Source organism: Sphaerodactylus townsendi, linkage group LG03, assembly GCF_021028975.2.
Source record: "Sphaerodactylus townsendi isolate TG3544 linkage group LG03, MPM_Stown_v2.3, whole genome shotgun sequence".
Lineage (NCBI taxonomy): Eukaryota > Metazoa > Chordata > Lepidosauria > Squamata > Sphaerodactylidae > Sphaerodactylus > Sphaerodactylus townsendi.
In genome coordinates, this window is record NC_059427.1 from 115,149,314 (window position 1) to 115,168,900 (window position 19,587).

Consider the following 19,587-nt stretch of genomic DNA (forward strand, 5'->3'; position numbering starts at 1 on the left):
TTTTTACTGCATGCAAGACAATTTATATTGTAGACAGTTTAAGTTAAATGAAAGCACTTAAATTAGGAGAACAGGAAAGTTCAGAGACAGAAATTTGCAAGGGGAGGGGACCCTGGGGATGGCAGAATTTGTGGAGAAGAGGGAGCTCAGCAGGTATTATGCCATTGTTCAGGTGTCCTCAGCATGATGCCTGTGGACATCATGGTAGCTGCTGACACCTTTCCCTGTTCCCCTCCAAATATGTTTAGAAAGTGGATGGACATTTTTATGAAGGTACTAGGCATGGTAGAACTTTGGCTGAGCAGGCTTCTGAATAGATATGCAGATTTTTTTTAAAAAAAGGATCTTCACTGTGTGACTGGCTCCGCCTCTTGTGGAAGCCATTCTCTGGCTGGCTCCACCTCTTGTGGCAGCCATTTGGTGGTTGAACTAACCATGCTGTGTCAGAATTACAAAGGTTCCCACAAGCTGAAAAAAGTTGGAGACCTCTGCCGTACAGTACTACCTTCTGAAGCTGCTATTTCCTCCAGGGAAGCTTTTCTCTGTTGTCTGCAAACCAGTTGTGATTCTGGAAGAACTCCAGACTCCACCTTAAGACTGGTGAAGATGTTCAGTTTTAGAGAAGATGCCAGTTAGTTGTTCAGTACTGCGGCCTTCTGTCCTTTCATTTCCAGAATTCAAGCCTGCAGGCAGGAGTGTGTGAAATATGTGGTAGAAAGTAATAATGTGAGAGTCACATGACAGAAAGAGGGGTAGTCAGAGTCTCTGAACCAGTCAGTGCTAAAAAGAATGTCTCTCTGCTCCGAAGTCACTTTGCATCATTGTCTTCTCTCCTCTCAGTGTGAATGTAAAGGGAGGCAGGAAGTACAGGGCTCTTGTTTTGTACAAATGCATATTAGCAAGCAGTCCTTCCCCCACCCCCACATAAATCACCTACAGAAATGATAATTGTATAGGGGCTTGCAACCCCATTTCAACCCGTGGGTTGAAGATTACTGGTTTAGATAAAGTGGATCTTGCGTTCTGGAGAACTGGTCTAGGTGAATCACAGAATTAAATGAATTGTGAACCTGTTTCCCCTGGAATTGGGCTAATGTTGTTTTTTTCAGAATCTAAACAATGTCAATTGGAATCCTTCTGTATATTCTGTATACAGAACTGTCTCCGGGCACCCCCCCCCCCATACTGCACCTGGGAGTGGGGCAGGGCTCCTCCCCCCTCGCTCTCAGCTGGCAGTCCCTTCTGCCCTCCCCTCTGGGGAGAGCAGAAACAACTGCCGCCCTCCTTCCTCCGAGAGCTGCTTTTATAAGCACTGTGGCCAAGTGTTTTATAAGCACCTCTCCAAACCCTGCCCCCAGCCTCAGCTCTCGGAGGATGGGGGATGGCAGTCATTTATCCCGGGAGCCGGGGGGGCGAGGCTGGGGTGGTGGTGTCCTAAGGTGCCCTTGCCCTGCCCATGTCATTGACAACATGGGCATGGCCAAGAGTGCCCAAAGATGATGAGGTAGCAGGACTTCTTGCTGCCTTGCCGTCTTCCTGGTCACTTGGGGGGCTGATTTTGCTCCTCCCAGATGACCAGATTAGTGTCACCCAGGACAGACGGTACCCCTCACCCTAGGTAAATTCGCCACTGCTTCTATTGACATCAGTGGAATTTGTTTTTTTTAAATCCAATTACTCCAACTTAACTGATTCATGAATAGGGCTGGTAGTATAGTTACCCAAAGGTACTGCAAATGTCAGAAAGAACCTTTCAGCCCAATCCAGAGACCATGGCAGCTGAGGATGGCACCACTTCCATGCCCCCTCCAGAGGATTTCCAGGTGGCCTGGGAAGTCAGCAAAAACAGAAGAATCCCTGGGCACCTGAAAAGCCCCCATTGGTGAAAACAGACTTGCACCATCCTTTTTCGGTGATATAACTTGGAGGCCTGTGGCAAGGGCATTCCCAGGCCAAAAGCCAAGTGGAAGCTAAAGTCTGCTGCACCCCTGGGAATACCCCTAGCCTGCCTCCAGCCATACCAGTGTATTCCTTAAGGCCAGCACAGCTCTGCAGGTGGCAGGTTCCTTTGTGGCACCTGCCCACCTCCATGTTTGCCCTCCCCCCACGTTTGCCCTCCTTCTGGTATAGGTGCCACATACGCTAGTGAGGTGGGCAAATGAGCTGGCACAGCCCTGTGCCAGTTCTAGGAGCTGCCTATCTAGCATATCACTTCTCAGTTACATTGGAAGTGTTGCAATCTATTTCTTTACTTCAGTTATGCCTTTCATCCCTGTGGGTCTCCAAAGCAACTTACATTGTTCCCCTCTTCTCTATTTTATTCTCACAATGGCCTTGAGAGGTGGAATAGACTGAGTGAGTGTGACTAGCCCAAGGTCATTCAGCCAGCTTCGGTGGTAGAGTGGGGATCCGAATCTGTATCTTCCAGATCCTGTTCTCTCACCACTATACCATACTCGCAATGATAGCATAAAACCACATTTTAAAGTCTGCTTGGTTTTCTGCTTTTCACAGATTGGTCAGAAAGTAGGAGCAGACCAGAGGACTATTCTACTTTAATTGGAAACCTGGCCATAAGAAACCCTATGCTAATACTGATCTGTCACCTCCTGGCAGCTGTTCATTAATTTATATTTGTGCAGCTTTGGCCGGGTCAGTTTTCTTTGTGTATAGAAGCTAAGCTTCCTTATCTTTTTGTTATGGCATACCTTTCAGACAGGCAGGATTCTGTTTGCCCAGCACTTCGCTTTTTTCTACCCTAAACCTACTTCTCTGAATTTCCACGTGCACAATTCTGGTCCTGTGCTTACGGCTTATTTAGTAAACCCTATGAAAAGAAAGTCTTTCTTGCTTAATATATGCAAGTAAATCCCCGTGTAATGCCCTCTTCTTAAATTAAAGTAGCCTGTCTACAATTAGTTTAGGATGAATCATGCTTCTGACCAGATCCAAAGTGTTTCTTCTCTCAGTTTTTGTACATCTGAAAGGCCTGTGTCCTACAGATTATTAGGAAAAGAGGTAGACTGGCAGTCTTTCTTGGGGAAATTAGTGAGCATGTATGCCTGAGATAGTTTAAACTGTTATAAATACATAGCAATATGCATTGCACACACACACCCTTCACATGTGCCATTGGCCATTTGGCCATGCTGGCAGGGGCTGATGGGAATTGTAGTCCATGAACATCTGGAGTGCCATAGGTTCGCCACCACAATTATATACTGACACACATACCAGTATTGATAGAAAGTTGATAGAATGCTTTCAGCTAATGGTGAATATTATGGCTACCGGAATGTGTCAATCAAGTATACATTTTTATGTATTTAAAACATACTTATGCTGCCTTTTTGCCCAGTTAGGCATAAGATTGCAAATATAAAAAAAACTATTTAAACATTTTGACAATTAAAATACAGCTAAAATATAAAATTAACTTAAAAACACATAAAGAACTCCCAAAAAGCTCTTAATTCTTTGAATATTCTTCTGCAGCTCAGAATATAAAGCAAACTTTTATATGTGTGCCAGTCTTTAGCAGTTCAGGGATCTAGACCTAGTTTTTATGTCCGCATACCAAAGGCATCCTTCAGTGATAACCCCTTATTCTTGATTTCTGTGATCTTTGCGCCTAGACTGTCTGATCAAACATTTCAGATCTCAGACATTCTTGTTCCTGGGTATTGCAAATGCCTTAGCAGACCAGGTGCTTGGGAGCAGCAGCAGCAGCAGCAGCAGCAGGCCCTTGCTTTCACATCCTGCATGTTAGCTCCCAAAGGCATCTGGTGGGCCACTGCGAGTAGCAGAGTGCTGGACTAGATGGACTCTGGTCTGTTCCAGCAGGCTCTTTCTTATGATCTTATTTTTGTGCAGTGGAAGAATGTTCAGTTTTCAAGCTGCAGTCATGGCTGGCTTCTTGGTGGTGGTGGGGAACAATCTGATGTTATATTGATGACAGGAGAATGAGCTGTGGCGGCTGGAGATGGCATGGCAAAGGCAGGGCTGTGCCACTTCCAAAGAGGTTTTGGGTAGTGCAGAAGGGAGCAAAACTCAAAATCCTTCCTGACGCCCAAATTGCCCCTTTGCTGACAATGGCTAATGTTGTACTTTTGTGCGGCATAAGTGCGAAGGTCCAGGATTTGACATTCCCGGGCTGTGACACCAGGGAAAGTGGGAATACCTCGGCCTATGCCCCCTGTTCCAGCATCTGAGTGGACACAGGCATTGCTCAGTGGCGGCCCGAACTTCTGGGTTTCATAGTTGCAGAGCCTTTTCCCCCTCCACTGCTCCCTATGAACATTCACCCCCCTCCCCACCCCGGCTGATCTGGATTGGGCTGTAAAGTTCTTGTGTAGCAATACAGATACAATGCAAGTTTAAGAGCTTTCTAATACCACTAAATCTGGCAACCTGCAACATGTAGTCAGGCAGGCGTGCACAACTAGTGACCCAGTCATATATTGTAGCCTGGCAGATGGTTGATAATTGTTCTGTTTTTTGCTATCCTTGGCAGACAGCAAAGACGAGGTTAATTGTCCCTGGCAAACCACGAACATGGCTGGCGGCCAGTGTTTGGCTTGTTGGGTCATAAGTTGTGCAGCAGGCTTTATATAAATGCAGTTACCTTTTTCTTTAGTTAAGATGCTTTGTGAATAAACAAGTATTTGAAGCCTGCAACGAAAGTTCAGAATTCATAAGACACCAGTCTTAATGTTCATGTCTATAACATTTGCCAACTGCTCCAGAGCTGCAACTTCTTTATCAAAGTCTGAAAAAAGAGAGGCTGCAGCAGGTGTGAAATGTTGGATAACACTGCAATTAGCACAAGATCACTTCTGCTTTCTTTGGATTCATAATTAGCAGAAAAGTCCAAATGCGCTTGGAGGCCCTTCTGGCCGCACATATTGGCAGACTGAGGAAACTGTATATGTTTGTATGCTTCTTTCAGCCCCTCTAATGTTATTGGATTTTACTGCTGCCAGAGTGGCCTGCAGGTTGGTAGTTCAGAAAGTGAAGGTACGCAGCGTTCTCATTAACGCCACGTGCTCTTGCTTATATGTGTATGTGGTTAACATGGCTTTATTTGTTTCTAATATTGGTAACCTATGCCCTTGAGGCAGCTGACAGTAGGAATAAAAACACAATACAATGTTTTCCAAAGCTTCCAGAATGTAATGTATGAATATGTGTGGGGTAGCAGCCGTGTCCTCAATTTTAATAACAATGTTAAAGTTGCTGAACTTGCTTAGATCACTTCAGACCGGGATCTAAGGGCCAGACGAGATGTTAAGAGAGCCACAGCTCCAACCCGTGACAACTTTGAAGACCCTGTAGCCATTTAAAAATGCTGTGAGGATGCCGTCTTGTTCCCTCAAGTTCTGAAATAGCATTTTTAGAAGGCTACGGGGTCTTCGAAATTGCTGCTGGTGACCATAGGTTGGACCTGTGGCCACCATAACATCTAGCTTGACTGTAAGATTGTGGAACATATTGGCTCAAGTTAGCCTTGGGTGTGACAGAAGGCACCCTACTCATAGCAGAGAACAACTTCACAGCCTTTCAAGCAGATTTATTTTAATTTTCACATACGCTTCCATGAAGTTAGCTTTTGTTGCTGCTAGTTCTGCCAGCTAAATTGTTTTAGTTTGGTATAAGTAAAGTTGTAACTCAGTTACATGACAAAAGTGAACACTATTTTTATGGGTTTCAAAGCCCAGAACTGTCTTGTTTGCTTCACAGAACTTCTGAAGTAATTTTCCTCTGCTAGGTTTCAAGTTAGGCCAAACTAGAAATGGCCAGATGTTTCAATGTGTTTTTGACTCTGAAAAAAAGCCATGGGAATCCCAATTCAGATTGTGGCCAGAATGCTGGGAAGTTTTCCAAAAACACCTTTTTTTCTCCTGTGCCATTTTCTCCTGGAAAACATCCCCTTGCCTGCTGTTTTCCTCTATCAAGGCTAATTATAGTGGTTGTCTGTTGAAAAATGGTGTACAGGGGAAAGAATTGAACTCCCTTTGGCCCAGTACTGTGGTTCCAATTAGAATTTGGCCCTTGGTGTTTGTTTTTAGGAACAAATTTTTTAATAATGAATATCCAGTGTGACCTTTCAATCTAGTTTGGTTCTAATATCTGCTATATTAACAATGTCTTTCTCTGCCCCCGCCCCTCTCCTTATTTTCAGATTGTAGGTTGCCGAGTTAAGAGAGAACCAGCAGAGGCCACTCAGCGATACACTCGTTGGATCAATAGTCTAACGAATGAGCAACTTGTGACTCAGGTATTTGATAATAGCCATTGTTAGTTTTAAGGTAGCTGAACACTTACTTCCCATCATGCTGAATAACCTGCTGCTGCATGTGGTAGCTTCTTGCACAAAATCTGGTGAACAAAAGACAGTTTATAGTCAGGGTTCTGAGGCATTCTTTTGAGCAGGTGGGCTTTTTGTTGAATGTGGATAACAGTTTGAACACCTTTTTTGAAGTTGGAGACCTCAAACAACATAAAAACCAAATGTTAGAACTGGCAAAGTGCTTGCGTGTGGCATCTGTTTATAATGAGGGGAGAGTATCACTACATTATAAACTGGGCAATATTTTGGCCACGTGCTGTTGACCATAATTGACCTTTCTCCTGGAGGCGAGGCTCGGGCATCCTGATTGGGTGATTCCTAGCTCATTCTCAGCGAGGCAGGACCTAATTTTGTTGTCACTTCCTGAGGTGGGCTTAGACACCCATCCTTGCTCAGTATTGTTCCTGCCTAGATAGGGAGTGCAGGGCTTGGCTAGGGCTCCAAGCCTCTTAGGTTCCTTATTCTATTCCTTATTCTATTCCTTCCGTCTGGTGTGTCTCCTTACCCAGTAAGTTGTGTCTGTGTCCGTGTCCGTCATTCCCTCCCCCCCCTTCCTTGCCTTAGGCAGGAAAAAAGCAGAGTGAAAGAGTTCTTTAAAAGGCTGCATCAGCGCATAGGCTTCTCACATGGCTTCCCTCCGTTCCTTCTCCCCGCCGCGTGAGGCCTATGGAAGGTCCGCGGCAGAAGGTACCCGGGCAGCTACCCGCCACGGGAAGCAACGCCCCGAAAAACCGAGTGCCACGTCGGAGGCTCCCAAAAAAGCCAAAAAACCCGCGGCGACGGCGGCGGACAGGGCAGCGTCAGCCGGACCGCCAGCCTCAGCGGGAGAAAAAGGCGCGAAAACGAAAGCGGCCCCAGCCAAGCGCCGCAAACCAACGGAGGCCGCCGCCCAGGACCGGAGCACCAGCGTCCCCTCGCAGGACGTGGATGGCGAAGCTCCGCAACTCCCCCCGCGCCCCCCTCCATCCCAGACCGAAGAGGAAGGCAGAGAGCGATCCTGCTCCTCTGCAGAGAGAGGGGGCGGGGAAGAAATCAATCAGGAGGAGGAGGACGTACGCAGCAGATCCAGTCTCAGTGTCTCAGACACAGAGCAGACAAGGCAAGAGCGGGCCCCTGTGGCGGGTGGAGGTACTTCACCAAAGTCCATCTCCTTAACAGATACGTCTTCCTGGGCCAATGCCTCTCCTGCGCAGTTAATGCACCTCTTTACCAAAAAGTTAAGGAAAGAGATTTCCATTTATGACAAACAAAAACAAAAAAGCCGCGGCAGAGGGCGCCATAAATCCAGCCATAGACATAAACGCAAGAGGCGATATAGCTCCAGTTCCATCCACCTCAGCCTACAGGGACCCTCTTAACGTTCCCGAGGAGGGGAGTAGCGAGGGAGAAACCCTAGAACCGGTAGAGCACTTCTCTGAAGGAGAGGAAATCCCTACCGAGCCCCATGAGCAATGTAAAAGATTTTTCAAACCAGAGGAACTCCTGCTCATGATCACCAAAACCATCTCGGCTTTGGAACTTCACGATGAGGAAGACGCAGAAGACCCGTCTGCCCCAGATGGATCCAAAAAACCAGTTAAGGGAGTCCCCAGAGGGACCAAAGTAATCTTTCCTCAATCTGAGGAAACCCCTCGTGCCTTCCCCTTACCAGAGTATTTCGAGAAGAAAATCAAGAGGGAGTGGCTCAACCTCGATGCCAATAAAAGCTACCCCTCCCTCCTCAAAAAACTATATGTGCTCCCAGAGCACATACACAACATCCTACAAACACCGCTAGTTGACGCCCCCGTGGTGTCCGTCCAGTCGGGGGGCCTTGTTACTAAGGATGGAGAGGGTACACTAAAGGACCCCTTTGATAAAAAGGGTGAGATCTTACTCAAAAGAATGCACGACCGTTTAGCCTTAGTGTTAAGAACATTAGCCCCTTCGGCCACTATGGCCAGAGCCGCTATCATATGGGCTCGAAGAATCCTCTCCATCATCCCCCCTGAACACGTAGGAATTAGAGAAGGAATGGAAAGGATGCTGTCAGCAGTTTCCTTCTGGGCAGACTCCAACTTAGACGCTCTTACCCTAGTGTCCCGCATCATGGGCCTCGGAGTAGTGGTCAGGAGACAAGCCTGGCTTAGAGCCTGGCAGGCCGATTTCCACTCAAAACAGGTAGTTTCCACATACAACTACCATGGTGCAAGACTATTTGGCAAGGACCTGGACGCGGTCTTGGTTGAGTCCAAAGGAAATAAAAAGTCCATGCCCAAGTATGTTAGATCAGAACAGGGCTCAGGTTACAAATCCTATTCCACATTCAGGTCCCAGCGCACCCTTCCACGCACCTCCAGAGATGGCAGACGCTGGTCCAACTCCAACGCCCCACGCAGGCGTGCCAACAACAACAACAACAACAACAATTACTCTAACCAGTCTTCCTTTCGTTCCTCAAACTTCAGACCAGGCAGAGGAGGTAAATCCTTCCAGCCGGACCGCCCCGCCAGATCATGACAAAACAAATACCCCGGTCGGCGCCCGACTTCAAAAGTTCCATCACCGCTGGACGGGCAGCCATGTCGACTGATGGACACAGGAGGTAGTCACAACCAGCTACCTCATAGAGTTCTTCAGAATACCAAAACCAAGATTCCAAGCCTTTCCCACTCTCAGAAACCGGGAAAAGAGACTAAGAACTCAGGAGGCCATTCGTCACCTCCTACAAATCCAAGCCATAGAGCAGGTACCTCCTTCGGAACGCTTCTGCGGAGTCTACTCCCACTTCTTTACTGTCCCCAAGAGGAACGGAGAATGGCGAGCCATCTTGAACCTACGATACGTCAACAGATCCATCAGACTACGTCGCTTCAAGATGGAGACCCTCAGGTCCATCGTGGAGAACCTTCGACCAGGGGACCACTTAACATCACTGGACCTCACCGAAGCGTACCTGCACGTGCCCATCAATCCCCGACACAGGAGCTTCCTGAGGTTCGCGGTAGAAGACCAACATTTCCAATACAAAGCTTTACCGTTCGGGCTCGCCACAGCCCCCAGAGTTTTCACCAAGGTACTACTAGCGCCCATCACGGCCTTGAGAGAAAGGGGCATCCACGTCCACCCTTACCTGGACGATATCCTCATACGATCAACGTCCAAGGAACAGGCAAGGAGGGACGTCCAGTCAGTGATGACGACGCTGGCCTATCATGGCTTCTTAATCAACTTACAAAAAAGTTCTCTAGTGCCCACCACGCGCATGGAACACCTCGGAGCCATAATAGACACCAAGGCCAACGCGTTATTCATACCTCATGCCAAAGCCGTAAAAATTCAGAGGCTAGCAACATCCTTCATAAAAGCAAGGCGGGTGGCACTACTACAACTGGCCAAACTGATGGGTCTCTTCATCTCCATCATAGATATGCTGCAGTGGGGGAGGTTCCACGCAAGAGCGCTCCAGAGATTTCTGCGTCCCCATCAGTGGCATATCATGCAAAAGAAGGACAAAACCCTTGTACTTTCAACACAAGCCAGTCACAGTCTCATCTGGTGGTCACGCCTAAAAAATCTCTCCACCGGGAAGATTTATCTCCAAGACCAAAAAATACAAATATTCACAGACGCCAGCCTACGGGGCTGGGGAGCCTCCAGTCAACACAACATAGCCCAAGGAGTGTGGAGTCCGAACCAGACTCGCCTCCCTATCAACCTACTGGAGATGATGGCCATTCGGCTATCCCTTCAACACTTTCACCACTTCATCCAAGGCCGCCACGTACTGGTGAGAACAGACAATGTGGCAGCCAAAGCCCACCTCAACAATCAAGGGGGCTCCAGATCCCTCCAGCTACACCAGGAGGCAGCCATCATCCTGTCTTGGACGGAAAAACACCTCAAGTCACTGACAGCAGAACACATCAGAGGAAATCTCAACGTGGAAGCCGACTGGCTGAGTCGCCAGACAGTCACGGAAGCGGAATGGAAGCTTCATCCATCCATATTTCGTTAGATCAGTCAACATTTTGGGACAGCGCAGGTAGACCTCTTCGCTTTGGAGAAAAACCACCAGCTGCCAATCTTCTTCACCAGATTCCATCACCCCGGCGCAGCGGCCACCGATGCACTGACCTCAGCGTGGCCTCAGGGCCTCTTATATGCCTTCCCACCTGCGCCAGTCATCCCCAAGCTCCTGAGGAAAGTCTGGAAGGAGGGAGCAGAGATTATTCTAGTCGCACCATGGTGGCCGAGAAGACCATGGTTTTCATCCATTCTACAGCTGTCAGTTGCTCCTCCACTCCGCCTCCCCACGCCGCCAGACATGCTGTCCCAGGGTCCCATTCTACACCACAACCCAGAGTGGTTTTGCTTAACCGCATGGCACTTGAATGTGCAGCGTTAGAAAGAAAAGGATACTCCCAAAAAAGTTATCAACACCATCATCGCAGCACGAAGGCCACCCACTCTCAGAATTTACGACTCCTCCTGGAGATCCTTCGTCAAATTGGCAAACACTCATCGCTACGACCCTCTGCACCCAAAGGTGGCACAGGTCCTGGCCTTCCTTCAAGAGGGAGCAGAACGGGGCCTCAGAAGCGCGACCCTTAAAAGACAGATGGCCGCACTATCCACCGTCTGGATCAGACTTCAGGGTCACAGTGCCACAAAACACCCAGACATCATTAGATTCTTGAAAGGAGTAAAGCAAAGTCAGCCACCAGTTATTCATCGATTTCCTACATGGAAACTGAACACTGTACTGAATGCACTCACAAAGTCCCCATTCGAACCCATCCAATCGATACCTCTACGATGGCTCAGGATGAAACTGACTTTCTTGATTGCGATCACGTCAGCAAGAAGAATTTCTGAACTCCGTGCCCTATCAGTAAATCCGCAACTATGCCTGTTCCATAAGAACAAGGTGGTCCTGCGCCTGGACCCTTCATTTGTTCCAAAAGTCGGATCACAATTCCACCTCAAGCAGGAAATCATACTACCTTCCTTTTTTCCTAATCCAAAACATCCCAAAGAAATTCTTTGGCACACCCTGGATGTCAGGAGAGCCCTCAAGGCCTACATCCTTCGCACGGAAGACATCAGAAAAACTGAGTCCCTGCTCATTAACGTCTCCGCGCCAAATTTGGGAACTCAGATGTCTCGAGCAGCCATCAGCTCCACCATCAGAGCCTGCATAACAGAAGCCTACAGGGCCTCCAACATCCCGGTCCCACCAGGAGTCACGGCACATTCCACCAGGTGCACTGCAGCCAATGCTGCCTTTAGGCGCCAAATTCCGGTCGAGGACATTTGCAAAGCAGCAACGTGGTCCTCCATTACCACCTTTATCAAGCATTATAGACTACAATCTATAGCCGACAACGACACAGCCTTTGGACACCGAGTCCTAGAACATATATTTGGAGAATGATCCCACCCATTAGGGACACTGCTCGGGGAGGTCCCAATCAGGATGCCCGAGCCTCGCCTCCAGGAGAACGGTCCATTGGTAGACTTACCCTGAAGGGGCCTTCTCCTGGACGGCGACGAGGGCATCCTGGCCCCCCCGTAAAATATACGCAAATGGACACGCAGTTATGTTCAAATCAGATTCAGTAGGCCTGTTGCCAGTTTCATGTTCCATGTTGTTACTTCCTAATGTTTTGCTCTTATGTTTGGAGTCAGTTTTCACTCTATACTATTAGATTAATCGAATACTGAGCAAGGATGGGTGTCTAAGCCCTCCTCAGGAAGTGACGACAAAATTAGGTCCTGCCTCCCTGAGAATGAGCTAGGAATCACCCAATCAGGATGCCCTCGTCGCCGTCCAGGAGAAGGCCCCTTCAGGGTAAGTCTACCAATGGACCGGGTTAAAGTTATTTGTTTTTGGGACAGAAATGGTTTTGGTCACTTTAATAATTTTTTCTCTGGAAGAGTGATGGGGGAGTGTGCCCCTGCTGGTTCTTCTGAACCTCTCTGCAGTGTTAAATACCATAATCCAGTGGTGGTGAACCTATGGCACTCCAGAGGTTCATGATCTACAATTCCCATGAGCCCCTGCCAGCAATTGGCCATGCTGGCAGGGGCTGATGGGAATTGTAGTCTATGAACATCTGGAGTGCCATAGGTTCGTCACCACGGCCATAATCCATGGTATTCTTCTGGAGAGGCTGGTTGAGGTCATCATGTTCCTCTCTCATCATGAGGGTGGAGGGCATCATGTTCCTCTCTCGGTTGACTGCCTGATTTCAGAAAGGTAGTGCTGAGGGTCTACTTCTTGGTCCCATGGTATTTTTTGCTGGCTCCCCACTTGTTCCTTATGCTGTTCAACATCTGTGTGAAATCTGTGGGAGGATTTGGAGTAAAGTGCCAACAATGGGTTGACAATTAGCTCCGCTTCTCATTAACAGCTGAGTCAGGTTGGTTTGTGGAAGTCCTGGACTGGTGACTGGGGATAGTAACGAAATGAATGAGGGCCAGTAAACAAGCTCAGTTATAACTAACCTTGACTTGCTTCCGGTCAGTGACAAAGCTGCATGAGGACTGAAGACTTGGTCTGTCCTGGATGGGGTTGCATTTCCCCTGAAGAAACAGGTTTGTTGCTTGGGAGGTCCTGTTGGATCCTTTATGGCTCTTTACATTCTGTTTGGTTAACTGTCATGTGCTTTGTGTGGGGTTGTTTTTGAAAATGGTTCCAAGAACTTCAGCCCATCCAAAAATGCAGCAGCCAGGCTATTGTCAGGAGTGGTATGCAGGAACTGTATCTCCCTGGTGTTAAAAGATTTGTACTGGCTACCCATTTGTTTCTGCTCACTATCCAAAGTGCTGGTTCTCATCTCTAAACCCCTAAGTGGTTTTATGGCCAGTATACTTGAAGCACAGCCTTCTCCCAGATTGTCCAGTTTTCTAGTTAAGATCGACCTCACAAGCCCTGCTTTCTCTGCTCTTGCCTTCAGAGTGGAGATGAGCGGCAACCAGAAACAGGTCTTTTTCAGTAGTGGCACCTTACTTATGGGATGCCTTGCCCATTGCCTGGTGCCTACATTCCTTTCTTTTAGATACCAGGGCAAAACATCATCTCACACAGGCTTTTAATTAAGGGGTTGATATTTTTACACTACTTCAGTAGGGAAAGTGTTATTTAAGCTGTCAGAGTCTGTTTTTAAGGTCTATGTTTTCCTGCTGGATTTTAATATCTTCTAATGTTTTGTTTCTATTTTGTAAGCTACATTGGGCAGGTTCCTGGAGAGGTGGCATAGGTATTTTCTAAATAAATAAAATATATACACTATTTTGATGTTACCATGGGATCTGATTATATAAATGTTTTGGCAGTTAAGGGCTAAAAGAATGAACATTTGAAAACTGGAGATTCTTGAAGTATTGAAGTCCAGGTCACATTATCTTTGTTCTTAAGTGAAATTCAGTTTGTAAGCTTGAAACTGGCAGATTTGGAGTAACCGTAAGTGTTTCATTAGGCAGTTTGCCATGACTGAATGAAAGGAGACTTTTGCAAAAACAAGCACAATTGCGGAAGGAATCTGTCCCATTTGCAGGAAAATGTGTGTACTAGCAGAGCATGATGAGGGATCTAATGGCTGGTTAGTGGCAGATATTCCCTGTATGCCTTCAGCAGCATACATTTTTGGCTTAGGCTTTGTAATAATGTGGCAGGAAGACATTTGTTTTTAATTTTATTGGTTTAAGTTGCTCGGGAGAGGAATACAGCCTTGTTAGGTTTCCCATTGTATAACCTCAGTTTCATTTCCTCACTGCCTGGATGCTGTTGGCATACTTGCAAACTGCAGAGTGATAAACCTAATGCAGAAATCTATGAAATACCTTTGAATATTTTACAGCTGATCATTTGAAGGAACTATGAATCAAAACATTTGGTATATTTGAGAGACTGTAGCATACTCAGAGGTTTGTGTCAGACACATGCAAACACTGCTAAACGGCCACTGTGAAATGGTGGAGTAAAGCCAAAGTTAGTGTGGCATGAGCTTGTTAATAGAGGCTCAACAAAAGTTTAGGAATGGTGATTAGTGAAATGTCCTATATTGCTGAGTAGTTGAATTAGAAGAGGTTTGTGAGCGAATTTTTTTGAAATGATCTTTTGGACGAAATGTCTTCATGCTGTTCAAGTGAGAATGAGAAAGAAGCATCATATTTAAGGGCATTAATCTGAGAACGTTTAATGGAATTTGAGATGAGCTGGTACGCTGATAGAAATGAGGTTAACTGCAAAGAAGATCTATAAACTAACTGAAGCACTGCCGAAGCAAACTACTTAGGAAAATACGCATAATTGAAGTGCATAGGACTGCTTTTATGGATGTTAGTTAACTAGCTTTCCATTGCACCCTGTATGATTTTGACTCTATTGTTCTGGCACAAGAATGGGAAGTTGATTCTGGATACTGAGCCACATGCTCACTTTATTTGTTGAGGAAGGTAGGTGGGCAGGTCAGTCCACAACCCTTGGGACCCAAGGTGGGGGCACTGTGGCACTGCCCCGCTGCCTCCTTAGGGCTTTCATCAGCGTGGGAAGGCAAAATGCGAAGTGGCCACCTGCTGAGGTAAGTGCCCCAGGGTGGGCACATCCGCTGGTGTAGGCCCACGCTGCTTCTCAATGATGATTCATGCCCATCCTTTTTGGATGGGGCTGTAAGTCTGTTGAAACAGTAATATTTTCATCAACACCTGGTTTACAGTTATTTCCTTCATGACAGTTTTTGAGGCAGAATATTGACTATTGTTATTTTACATGTAGGGCACTGAACCCTAATGGGACCGATTTGCTGAAAGCCAGGAAGTTAGTTCATGGCTGCAAAGGTATTTGATCTTGGTGCTTGGTACTTCAATTTCTATTTTTCTTTTAAAGTGCTAAAAATAAAACTGAAGGCTTACTGCTGATTGTTCAGTGAGGGATTTATTGGGCTGAACAGGAAGATTTGTTATAATCAACTCAAAAATCCTGTTCTAAAATTGAAAAACAAATAATCTATCAGTGACTTGTGCAGAGGAACCACTGTCACATTTCTGGATTTTACTCTGAAATAAAAAACTTAAATAATGTTTTGACACAAATGGAAACCGAGGGGGTACAAAAATGGTTTATTTGCCCTTCAGAACTAGTTTTCTAGTGTGCATTAAATACCGCATAGTGAACAGAATTTGACTTATGATGGTTGCAGTTTTGCTCATCAAACTTTAGTTCCCATAAAAAACAGCTTAGGCATGAGGTAGCCTGAGCATAAGTGAAGGTGGCATGAGTTCTGTGGTTAGCAGAATGTTAGCCGGCCCCTAGCCCAAGCGGAAGTGTGAGTGGTTGTAAGGCATCGGGTACATGAAGGAGGAGGAAGTGGTTTTCATTAGGCTGCTGAAGAGTTGCTCAGCCTGTGCCCTCTGTATGGATGAACTGTCTTCTCTGATGTGGCCAGATGCAATCTTTTATATCAGATCTTGCAAAGAAGCATTTTGCAGGCACTCTTCAAATAACTTATTGCAGTGAAATGGTTAAGTCCCATAATATGAAATGAAATGTCACGTATGAGTTGCTTCTGCTGTAAAAAGGACTTATTACTGAAATAGAAACTGCAAAATGTTGTGGGGTTTTATTCTTTTAGGGGATTTTTTTCTTCAATTTTCCATGCTAGATCATTTTTAAATTGCTTCAGAATTATAATCTGCACCTGTTCTCAGAAGGAAAACATGGCTGTAAAGATACTTTCACAAACTGCAGAACATTTACGTACTATTCTTACAGTCACATAGCATAGCAGATTTCATTTTCAGAATTTCATGATTTCCTATAACATCATTAATCCCTGTGAGTTTAAAGTGTTAAAATGCCAAATTCCAAAAGCTGTCTTCATGGCTGTATTCAAAGAGAAATGTTTCTTTGGTACTTAGAAGGGATGTATATTCATTGGATCAGACTGTTGTGTTTGAAACTTCAGTTACCCAGAAAGGGGAATGTGGTAGAGTAAAAATAGGTTTAAAAATTAAATAAGCTGTGATTTTATTTGAAAGATTATATACTTTTTCCTGTGTTGCTACTACTACTATGTAGCCTGACAGATATGATAATGTTTTATTATGTATGTAAAAGCAACAAAATGCTGCTAACTTAACTTTTTCTTCTTCTGTGCCATTATGTGCTGGACTTGAAATGGCTTGCTTAGTCTCTGCTTTTATACAGCTCATGTTATTCTTTATGATGTGTGGTCCATGGTGTTGAAGTTGTTCAGATGTTAGTCCTTGACTGGAACTGTGGCACAAAAATGCAAATGAAGATTTCAACATTTCATTCACCTTTGTCTTTCTAGAATTTGTTCCTTTTCAGCAATGTGTGTCATTGTCTCGCCACAGGACAGCCACAGATTCACCACAAATGCAACTCATTCAATACAGGAAGCCAAGACTACATTGCTTTATCAGAAGTGGATGTGTGTTCCTTCATATCATTAGGATAGGTCCAAAAGAGGACTGGATGTAGTTCTCTTCTTTGGAATATTACATTATAATTCCAAGGACCAATTCTTAGATATGATTTGCATCTGCAGGTCTGATTTGAGAAAAATTCCTGTTAATGTGTGTATATATATGTGTGTGAAGTCCTTTTGCTTACAGAATGTGATCTTTAAGAAACTGTTTCATGGAAATACATACCTGTTTCTCCTCTCTTTTCCTTTCTTCTGCTTGAATTTTCACTCACTCTTTTTTTTAGGATCAGTCAAGATATACTATGACTTGATACCTACTATGATACCTACTACCATGGTTAACTTTAAAGCAGTAGTTTGAGATCGCCTTAAACAAGAGTTTGAAACTAGCTATAATTAGTCTTAATCTCAGTATGGAGTACAGTGCTGCATGTGGCTATTGCTGTAAAGCGGGGGCTTTATGTCCCCCATGGGGACCTATAGGGTCAAATGTCCCTGGGCTGCAGCCATTCATCACGTGGGGGGTGGAAAATTGCTCCCCAGACCCCTACTCTTCTCCCCGGGTCCATACACTGACTTCAAGACCTGGCACAAAATTATTGTTTGGTCATGGTGGGAGAGGGCAGCTGCCCATACGGGGGGCAGGGGACAATGCTCAGATTTTGCACCAGGCTACATTTTCTCTAGATATGCCTCTGCTGTAAAGAGAATAGGGGACTGGAATGCAGATGAAGGAGGGAAAGGGAGAGTGCAAATCTGCCATCCTGAAGCTAGAAGTATGTAACCAACACTGTCACTTGTGAAATGTTTTCAAGTACAGTTCTCTGTTCTGGGATGTTGGTAGATATGAGAGCTCTTAAAATTTTTGGATGGCTAATTTGAGCATGAATATAGGATAGGGTTTCCATAGAACTGATGCTTGGTATGCCAATGAAATCATTTAGACTCTTCAAGGACCAGTTTTATGCAGTCTTGAAGCTTGTAGCTAACAAGTGATTTTATATACACTTTGGTGAAGTGTGCTTGTGGTAAAATGGTCCTTTGGAATTCTGCATCAAAGGCATGAATCAGCATCACCTAATGGTTAAAGAGTTGGACTGGGGCCAAGGAGACACAGTGGGGGATTTTGTCAAATCCTCAGTCACATAGAACATGCTTTGGGTCGGTCACTGTCCCTCATTCTATCTACCTTGAGGAGGATTTGCGGAATTAATGTTGTTTATTATTTTATTCATTAAAATATGCCCCATATTTCATCTTGGCTCAAGGTCACTTACAAATAATTAAAACATTATCGATTAAAACCAAATAAACTTGATGCCTCCTTCCCCCTCTCAAAAAATGCCTTCCATCAAAAGCTCTCACAAACGAACAAGCCCTGCAGAACATCATAAAGGTCTCTAACAAAGCCTGGTGGATGCCAGGCAGGCCACCCTGAGTAGGACAACAGATGGAGGGTGACAAAATGACAGCTGTAGTTGGCACACGGGAACATGTGGGAGGAGATGACCCTTCAGATTATTTGTGTCCCAAGCCATAGAGGCCTTTATTAGTCATAATCAGCAGCCAGGGCAGTTGTTTCAGAACAAAATATGCTCTCATTGGCTAGCCCCTGACAATTCAGCAGCTGCATTTTGGACCAGCTTCTGTCTCCAGGTTTTTTTTTCAAAGCAGTGATATGTAGAGTTCATTAAAGTAGTTCAACTGTGAGGTTACAGAAGCATAGATTGGCTGAGTTTAAGAGGTGAGAGAATTGGTGAACCAGGCACAAGTGATAGAAGGTGCTTCTGGACACGTCACCAACTTACTTTTCAAACAGTGAGGCTGAATCCATGAGCACCCTCAAGCTTTTAACCTGCTATACGAAAGTCAGCTTCATCCTGGACAAGTGGCTTCAGTCCCCAACATCAGACATCTTAACCAGCATATCTTTTCCTTGGAGGAAATAAAATTCATAAATACAGCAGTCGGCAACCTTTAATCGTTTATGTACTTGTAGTCTGCTCTGCATTGAGCGTACATTCCATTTGGATCAGATTTTCAGTAGCATGTTTTCCCTTCATGTGCTGCATATCAAAGAACTTAACATACGACAGATCAGAGAATCCTTGCGGTTTCTGAACCCAAGTAAAGTATGACTTTTCTCCTCTCTTTAGAGGGAAAGTGAATGAGATGGCCTGACATTCCTTGTGGTGGCCAGTGTGATGTAGTGGCTCAAGAGCAGGTTGACTCTAATCTGGATAACGCCCCACTTCTCCACATGAGTGGTAGACTCTAATTTGATTAACTGGATTTGTCTCCCTGCTCCTACACATGAAGTCTGCCGGGTAACTTTGGACTAGCCGCAGTTCTTCAGAACTCTCTCAGCCCCACCTACCTCTTGTGGGGAGAGGAAGGGGAAAGGTGTTTGTAATCTGCTTTGCCACTCCTTACAGGAAAGAAACATGGGGTATCCAAATCCAAACTCGTCCTTTTCTTTCTCCTTCTTCCTCTCTGTCTCTGTTTTCTCGTTCATCCCCGACTTCCCCTGCCCATCCAACAACTTTTCCAGCCACACTGTTCTTTTTATTTTCACTCTGCTGATAATTCAGTAGACAAGTAATTCAACAGACCAGTGAAATTGACAGGGTCTACTGAATTATCGATAGACCAACGATGACACCCCCCACCCAGAAAAGGTGGCAGGCAACCTCCCCAGGCAATGAAAGGAAAGGGAATGGCTGGCAGGCAAAATGGTGGATCGGATTGGTATGGCTGGGGACACTTCTCAGCAGGAGACTTCTTTTTCAATGGAAAATTGCA

At 45.5% G+C, this 19,587-nt stretch overlaps 1 protein-coding gene across 3 annotated transcripts in view; it reads left to right on the forward strand.

The window, feature by feature from the left end:
• The window catches only part of B3GNTL1 (UDP-GlcNAc:betaGal beta-1,3-N-acetylglucosaminyltransferase like 1), a 240,091-nt gene that overhangs the window by 60,653 nt on the left and 159,851 nt on the right, over window positions 1–19,587 (forward strand). For 2 of the 3 annotated variants that reach the window (XM_048491468.1, XM_048491470.1), the window contains one exon: window positions 6,182–6,277. The exons of the other annotated variant lie outside the window; for it this stretch is intronic. In XM_048491468.1, the coding sequence (XP_048347425.1) occupies window positions 6,182–6,277 (96 nt within the window). The remainder of the gene's footprint in view (window positions 1–6,181; window positions 6,278–19,587) is intronic. 3 annotated transcript variants of the gene reach the window in all.